The sequence below is a fragment of the Rhinopithecus bieti genome, unplaced genomic scaffold (assembly GCF_001698545.2).
Source record: "Rhinopithecus bieti isolate Rb0 unplaced genomic scaffold, ASM169854v2 scaffold_62034, whole genome shotgun sequence".
In the NCBI taxonomy this organism is placed as follows: domain Eukaryota; kingdom Metazoa; phylum Chordata; class Mammalia; order Primates; family Cercopithecidae; genus Rhinopithecus; species Rhinopithecus bieti.
Window position 1 is genome coordinate 309,948 of NW_016823752.1, and position 8,906 is coordinate 318,853.

The 8,906-nt window shown below is 57.4% G+C and overlaps 1 protein-coding gene across 1 annotated transcript in view; it reads right to left on the reverse strand.

Annotated features, from left to right (window-relative positions):
* Positions 1–6,260, reverse strand: part of GRK1 (G protein-coupled receptor kinase 1) — a 16,181-nt gene extending 9,921 nt beyond the window's left edge. Inside the window, exons 1-4 of the mRNA XM_017861823.1 lie at positions 5,327–6,260; positions 3,591–3,718; positions 1,935–2,092; positions 354–437 (exon numbers count right to left, since the gene is read on the reverse strand). Coding sequence (XP_017717312.1) covers positions 354–437; positions 1,935–2,092; positions 3,591–3,718; positions 5,327–6,025 — 1,069 coding nt within the window. The 5' untranslated portion in view covers positions 6,026–6,260. The remainder of the gene's footprint in view (positions 1–353; positions 438–1,934; positions 2,093–3,590; positions 3,719–5,326) is intronic.
* Positions 6,261–8,906: the final 2,646 nt, after the last annotated feature.

Below are 8,906 nucleotides of genomic sequence, written 5' to 3' on the forward strand. Positions count from 1 at the left end.
GTGATGTGCACACACACATATATACACAAACTCACATGTACGTGATGTGCACACACATATATACAAACTCATATGTACCTGATGTGCACATACATATACACGAACTCACATGTATGTGATGTGCACACACATATATAACAAACTCACATGTACGTGATGTGCCCACAGGCACACATATATACACAAACTCACATGTATGTGATGTGCACACACATATATACACAAACTCACATGTACGTGATGTGCACACACACATATACACAAACTCACACGTACGTGCATGTACACACACACACATGTACACAGGGACACACACAGGCACAGAGCCTCCTCAGCTGCGCTCAGACCCTTACCTGGGGTCCCTGCATAGCCCTTGGTCTTGCTCTGCCCGTCCAGCAGCTCCACGGCCAGCCCAAGGTCAGAGATCCGGACATTGCCTGAGAGGCAGACATCGTGGAGTCACCCCTGGCTGCACAGGTACCGGTGAGCCCAGAGCCACCTTCACACAAATGCACACACACAACACACACTATACCACACACACCACACAGATCACACCACAGACATCACACACCACAGACACCACACACACACAACACACCACGAACACCACACACCACGAACACCACACACCACACAGATCACACCACACACCACGGACACCACACACCCACACCATACCACACAGACACACCACTACTACACTATACATACCATACCACATGCAGACCACATAGACCATACCACACATACCACACCACACACAGACGTATCACAGACACACACACACCACACACAGACATACCAGGCAGCCATGAGGTCCCAGAGCCCAGAAGCCTCCCCTCCCTAGCCAGACTCACACACACACACCCCACCACCACACCACAAACATACACACACACCCCACACACACACCCCATGACCACACCACATACACACACACCAAACAGCCATAAGCACCACCCAGTGCCCATGATCCTCCCTTCCCCAGCCAAACTCACAGACACACTACACACAACCCACATGGTCTCAGACACACCACACTCACTGCACACTCACATACCACAAACACATTCCACAGACCACACACACAGCACACGCCAACAACCAAAGACTATATACACACCTCACACACACGTGCCACACACAATACCACACATACCACACACAATATCATATTTACATGTAGCACACCACATACCACACATACCACACACAATACCAGAAGTACCACATACTACATCATACAGATACCACACACACGCCACACACAATACCACACATACCACGTACCACACCAGATACCTCACACCACACATACACGTACCAAGTGACCACGAGGCCCTAGCACCCCAGACTTACATACACCACACACACCAGACATACCACACAATCACACACCACAAACACACACCATATACCACACACATACCTCACACACAACACACACCCCACAAACCACATACACGTACACAGCACACACCATACACACGACAGCGGCTCCCTGGCTGACGGTGAAGGACGCAGGGTGTAGGGAAGAGGGCCGGTCGCGCTGCAGCTAGGCGTGGGTGTTGCCCACCGGGATCCTCCCATCCCGGCCCCCTGCACTCTCTCGGGCCCTGGTGCGTGTCTCGCACTTGCCTGACCTGCCAGCGTCGGGAGCCTAAACCCTTGTGTTTATTTCTGAGAAGAATCCCTGTGTGACGCCTCATTCAGGCAGAAGGAAGGTGGGGACTGGGCCTAGCAGACTCGCCGTTCCCAGCTAGTTCTGCACCACAGACCCCTGCGCTCACTCCCGTGACTCCTGGTGCCCGATGACACCCCCACTGTCCACGCAGCTGTCAACCCTCGTGAGGTTGTGCAGAGACCTCCAGGGAAGCTGCGCCCCGCCCTCCTCGGAGACCCCACCCCTCACCGCCACGGGCACCGCCTACCGTCGTTGTCCAGCAGCACGTTCTCAGGCTTGAGGTCGCGGTAGACGATCCGCCGCTGGTGCAGGTGCTCCAGGCCGCAGATGATCTGCGCCGTGTAGAAGACGGCACGCGGCTCCGGGAAGCCGGGATTCTCCTCATTCACGTTGTAGATGTGGTACCTGGGGGCAGACACGCGGGAGCCATGTGCCCCGGGTTTAATGGGGAGTAAAATCATGGAAAGACAGAGCGGGGGCCTCAGAACCACGTCTCTCAGCCAGCGTTCTGGTCGTTTTGAGGCCTGGCCCCCCAGTGTCCCTGCAGAGGAGACCCCGAGGCCATGGTGGCTGGCGGCGTTAGCAGCTCAGGGACCCTGAACCCCAACAGCTAACGAGGAGAAAGTGCTGTCTACGTGCGTCTCCTGTCCCCCTGCTTCCCGGCGCGGGCTGCAGGTGCTGGAAAACAGCCCAGACCGTCTCAGGAAGAGGCCAGGCCGAGGCGGGACGGAGCTCCACAGGCCCCGAGTTCATCGGACTCGTGAAGGACTTGCAGCAAGGTGTTTCTTCTCAGCCTCTTTCCTCCCCCATAAAACATCATTTCTTATGTTTTCCATGGACAGGTTTTGCAGAGAAGCAAAACCTAACAAATAAAAGAAATGATTTAAACTATGTGGCACCAGGAGTATAGTCGCAGGAAAAAGGAGAGGAGTCCCTGGAGCCAGGTGGACCACGAGGAGGCCAGAGCCACCAGGCCCTCCCTGGGCACCCCTGTGACTAAGCTTCCCAGTGCCCCCCCCCTCCGCCTGGGCACCCCCGTGTGTGTGCTTCCCAGCGCCCCCTCCCCTCCGCCTGGGCACCTGGCATGGTGACTTAGTCTGGACTCACATTCCTCATCTGAAAAATGGGGCCACCAGCCTCACCTGAAGGAGTTTCCTTGGAAATTAAAAGCAGGTGAGAATGGGGCATGCTGCTGCCAACCACAGCCATGGCCCCTGCCCACCCCCAACCTTACGGGTATCAGACACTGTTAATCTTCCAACAATCTTTCAACTTAGATATTATTTCTTCCCATTTTATAGACCAGGAAACAGAACCAATCAATGGCTAAGCGGCCCAGGTACCAAGCGAGCCTGTGGTCTGATCTCCCACATGGGCCTGGGGCCTGCCTCAGTGATGGATCCAGGGCCAGGACTTTGTGGAGGCAGCGCCACCTCCTCTCTGCCGGAGAGTAGCAAGGCCATGGCCCCAGCTGGCCTGATCTTGTCTCCTGCTCCAGCGTCAGCCCCAGGAGTGGGCGCTGGTGAAATTCATCTTCATTTACTCTCCTGGTGCAAGGCCCTCAGCCCTGCAGAGGCCCCTGCACTGCACCACGCGTCCCCCACAGTACCATGTGCCCCCCACACCCACACCAGGGCCACACACAAGGACGTGCCCTGACTGTCCGGTTGGGCGCCTCCCAGGCCCCTGCACCAATGTGGGTCCAGGGTGCATTGTTTCAGGAACCGGCACCTACTGACAGCGAGAAGGGGACGGTGATGGGTGCAAGGCTTTCCCTCGAGGGCAGGCCTCGGGCCACCATGGCTCTGCACGCAGGAAGCAACCCCATCGGGCCCCCCGCCGCCAGAAACCCTGACCCAGTGGGACAGCAGGGTCCCCTGGTGCCCTCTGGACCAGCCTTTACCTGATGTCGCCTCCGTTCATGATGGTCATCACTAGACAGAGGTCAGCTTTGGTTTCAAACGCATAGGCCAGAGACACAATGAACCTGCTGTGCACTTTCATCAGAATCTTCTTCTCCACCATAGCACCCTGAAAAGTGAGACGCTGAGTATGTGACGGCTTTGAATAGGAAAGGGACCAGTGCATTGTAGAGACCTGGTGCACACGGCCACGCCCACTGCACACACAGCCACTAAACAGTCGCAAACATGCTTTAAATGCTCCTTTCACAGAGCAATTGCAAATGACTTCAAAACATGCCTGTACCCCCATTTCAGAAAACCAGACGTGTGAATTCCTTCACACAGGGGACTTCTGGTCTTCTGGGCCAGCCTCTGGCAAGGTGAGGCTCAAGCCCCAAGGCTGAGCAACATGGGTGAGGACCCCACCAGCCCCGCCTGCCCAATCTGGAGCCACAGTCCTCCCTCCTGTCTAGGCCACTGTGGGCTGAGCTCACAGACCAGCACCTCCCAAACCACCTCACCACTCTGCTTCGTTTTGTCTTTATTTTAAAACCTCACAATGCTCCACTGAATGAGTTTGTAAGTGTCTGGATAAGGAGAGCACACCCCTCTTTGAAGAGGGAATTCCTGATGTCGGAGGCCCCTTTCTGTCTGCATTCACACTGGGGGAGGTGTTCAGTTGATGTCAGTATGGAGTTCAGTTAGGTGATGGAAGTCAGGAGAAGAGGCTGACTGTTGGGTTAAATTTACAGTTAGATGTGAATGGCATGGTGTGGGAATTAGATGTCAAGAAAGCTAATTTTAAAAAATTACTGCTACAACCACATGGCATAGTTACCCACCCCAAGTTCCACGGCAAGAACACACGGATGTTCCAGGGCCTCTGCCCAGCGCCATGACCACCTGGTATTTCACCTTCACTAAGGGTTGAGGCCCTGCAGAGCCAGGGTGCACAGCGGCTGCTGCTTAACCCTAAGAGCTTCCTGTGCCCTCAACACAGCTGCGCGGTGGGAGAGGGACCAGGAGCTGTGTGGAGCCGAAGTGCAGTGGGCTGGCTTGGGAGATCACGTCCACACCCGGTGCAGCCGCTGCCTCTCACCCTTAAGACCTGTAAGCAGCTTCTGCTGATCCTGCCCCAGATGCACAGTCTGACGCCAGCGGGCAGAGCGGATGAAACTTAGCGTGGCCTGCGTGCCCGTCGCTCACTCCCACCCCCAAGAACAGCACACTCAGGGGAACAGTTCCTGCATCCGACGTCACGCCAGGCTCCACCTCACAGAAAGTGTCATCAGAGCAAGGCTGCCTCTGTCCTGCCTCAGTTCCTCCTGTATTCACTGCCATCAGAGGAGCCAGGTCCCTGGAAAGTCTTCCACGGCCATGGCAAAGAATCCAGAGACCCTGCCCTCTTCAGCCTCCCGAGAGGTCCTCTTTCCCCCACACTTGAGGCAAGTCTGTGGTTGGTGAAAAGCTGATGAGCAAAGGTAACACGTCCCCACCCAAAAATGTGGAGGTCCCTCTCTGAGGAGGGATGTCCCCACCCAAAAATGTGGAGGTCTCTCTCTGAGGAGGGACTTCTGCACACGGACTAGAACTGCCCGTGACCGCACGGCTGCAGGGCGCCCACGTGGCGAGGCTGGCGAGGCACCACCTGTTAAGGGCCACCGAGCCCAACAGTGAGTTGGGGGCCCTCTGGACCCTGCTGCCCCATCCCTATTGGCTGGGCCACGCTGCTCACCTGGTAGCCCTTCCTCTTCTTCAATCGCTTCTTGTTCAGCTTCTTGCAGGCATATAGCTTGCCGGTCGCCTTCATCTGGCAGGCTGACACCTCCCCGAAACCCCCTTTCCCCAGGACCCTGAAGTCCAGGAACCAGTCCTCCCCCATGGGCTGGGCTTCCAGCCACTTCCACTGCAGGAACCTCAGGAAGTACAGGCTGCCCAGGTACTCCTGGAAGGGGGCTTGGCCCAGGTGTGCCAGGGTGGCCTGCAGCAGGGGCTGGAAGAGCCCGTCCAGGCTCTCCATGGGCCCCTCCTTAAACTTCACCACCATCCCCTCATCCAGGAAGCTGCAGAAGAGTTTGGCCTGGGGGTCCAGGTACTGGGCCAGGATGGTCTGGGCCTTCTGTGGCTGGAGGTCGTTGTCTGCTGTGTCATAGTCCTCGATGTCTTTCCAGAGCTCCAGGGCTGGCACGTGCTTCTCTGCCGATTGCAGGAACTGCTGAAAGAGCTTCTTGCCGATGGGCTGCTCCAAGCACAGGCTCTCAAATTCCAGGCTGAGGCTGTCACGGAGGCGCTCACACTGGGACAGCGGGGGCAGCTTGAGCTTGGCCAGATACTTCTTGTCCCGGGAGGGCTGGGAGCTGCTGCCGTCAAAGCTGCCTCGGGCGGCGATGAAGGCAGAGTTGGCCACCACGGTCTCCAAGGACCCGAAATCCATCCCGGAGCTGGCTTCCTGCCCGCTTCAGGAGTGGGGGCCCATCGGCCGAGGCCAAGCCGGCGGTGCTCACAGCAGAGCAGGCCTGACCACTGCCCTTGGCCTGTGGCCCGTCCCTGCCCTCGCTGGACGAGGGAGACGCCCTGGCCGTGTTGAGGGTGCCTGGGGACCACTGGGGAGCCCCTGGGAGCCCGGGGCTGACACAGCACCAGGCTAAATCCCAGCTGGGGTCACGGAGGACGCTTAGGAGTGGCGAGAAGGTGCTAGAAAAAGACAATCCCCTGAGCTCTTGGAATCCGATTAGCTCATTCTGCCTGGCCCTTTCCTCCCAGGGCCCGCCTCGCCTTTCCCCGAGGACGACAAACAACTCCCAGGCTTCTGGGGCCCGGCTGGAGAGGCTCTCAAAGCTCTGTTCTGAGCTGCCCCATCCACCCTCTGGCCTCAGCAGCCAGGCTCAAGCCTGCTCTTTCCTTGGGATGTGGGCCCGACGGGAGAGGGTGGTGCCAGGAGAAACCATAACTTACAAAGGCTGTTTTCCCTACTCTATTTCATTTTATTTTAAGAAAATAGCAAGTGAGAAGAAAACCACCTGATAATAGGAATTGAGAGGAAAAAAACCCACAATGATCAGCTTCCTGGGGGTCTGTAGGTGAGACCACCAGTGCTTACTGAGGGGTCAGTTCCCAATCATTTTTCTTCTTCTCACCTGGGGTTTGCAAGCAAGGCAGGACTGTCAAGAGACAGTTGCTGGTGACACCAGGACCAGGGAGCAGAAGATCCCCAGAGCTACACCAAACCAAGGCTCCACTCAGAAGGATGCATGTGGAATACAGCTGGGGCACACCTAGGATATGCCTGGGGCACATCTGAGACACCTGAGACAGCTGGGGTGCACCTAGGACACTCATGTGGGGCACAGCTGGGACACACTGTAGACAGCTGGGGCACACCTGGGACACATCTGGGCTGCACCTAAGGCACACCTGAGACACACCTGGGACACACCTGGGTTGCATCTGGGGCACACCTGAGACACTTGAAATGCAGCTGAGGAACACTTGGGACCCATCTGAGACACACCTGGGGCACACCTGAGATCCACCTGGGATACAGATGGTGCACACATAGGACACACCTGGGACAGCTGGGGCACACCTGGGATATGCCTGGGGCACAGCTGAGACACTGGAGACAGTTGGGGCACACTTGGGATGCACCTGGGATGCACCTGAGACACACCTAAGACAGCAGGGGCACACCTGAGACAGTTGAGGCACACCTGGGATACAACTGCGGCATACCTGAGACACACCTGGGACAGCTGGTGCACACCTGGGGCACACCTGGTATGCAGCTGGGGCACACCTGGGATACAGCTGGGGCACACCTGAGACACACCTGGGGCACACCTGGTATGCAGCTGGGGCACACCTGGGATACAACTGTGGCACACCTGAGACACACCTGGGACAGCTGGGGCACACCTGGGATATGCCTGGGGCACAGCGGAGACAGTTGGGGCACACTTGGGATGCACCTGGGATGCACCTGAGACACACCTAAGACAGCTGGGGCACACCTGAGACAGTTGAGGCACACCTGGGATACAACTGCGGCATACCTGAGACACACCTGGGACAGCTGGTGCACACCTGGGGCACACCTGGTATGCAGCTGGGGCACACCTGGGATACAGCTGGGGCACACCTGAGACACACCTGGGGCACACCTGGTATGCAGCTGGGGCACACCTGGGATACAACTGTGGCACACCTGAGACACACCTGGGACAGCTGGGGCACACCTGGGATATGCCTGGGGCACAGCGGAGACAGTTGGGGCACACTTGGGATGCACCTGGGATGCACCTGAGACACACCTAAGACAGCTGGGGCACACCTGAGACAGTTGAGGCACACCTGGGATACAACTGCGGCATACCTGAGACACACCTGGGACAGCTGGTGCACACCTGGGGCACACCTGGTATGCAGCTGGGGCACACCTGAGACAGCTGGGGCACACCTGGGATACAACTGCGGTACACCTGAGACACACCTGGGACAGCTGGTGCACACCTGGGACACACCTGGTATGCAGCTGGAGCACACCTGAGACAGCTGGGGCACACCTGGGATGCAACTGCAGCATACCTGCGACACACCTGGGACAGCTGGTGCACACCTGGGGCACACCTGGTATGCAGCTGGGCACACCTGAGACAGCTGGGGCACACCTGGGATACAACTGCGGTACACCTGAGACACACCTGGGACAGCTGGTGCACACCTGGGGCACACATGGAATGCAACTGGGGCACACCTGGGATGCAGCTGGGGCACACCTGAGACAGCTCGGGCACACTTCAGACACACCTGGGGATGGTCACACAAATTAGGAGTGTCAGCTTCATGAGGGCATGGCCCTGCCTTATTCCAGCACACAGTAGGTACTCAATAAAGGTTTAGAGAAGAACGAGAAGGAAGTTAGCAGGGGATTGGTTCCAGCTCACACAGGGAGTAAGCAAAGGGTCTCAGAAAGGAAGAATGCCAGAGTGTGGAGAGGTTGAGACTGTCAGCCCACCCTGTTCCATGTGGGAGAAGAGGCACCTGTGGGAGGGCACTGGGGCTGCACCTGGCAGGGTCCTCTGTAGCGACCACGGAGGCTGAAGAGAGGGCCTGCGGACTGAGCTGAGGTCCCCATGGCCTCCTGAGGGCTTTGGCAGGTGGATCACGAGTAAATATTTGAGGTGAGTGATACCCATCGTCCGCCAGGAGCCCTGCACAGGCCCAGCCCTGCCCTTCACAGCGGTGACCTTGGGCCAATCACATTAACTCCTTCTTGCCTGCTCACTCAGTGGGGCAACTGTGGTGCTTTGTGAAGT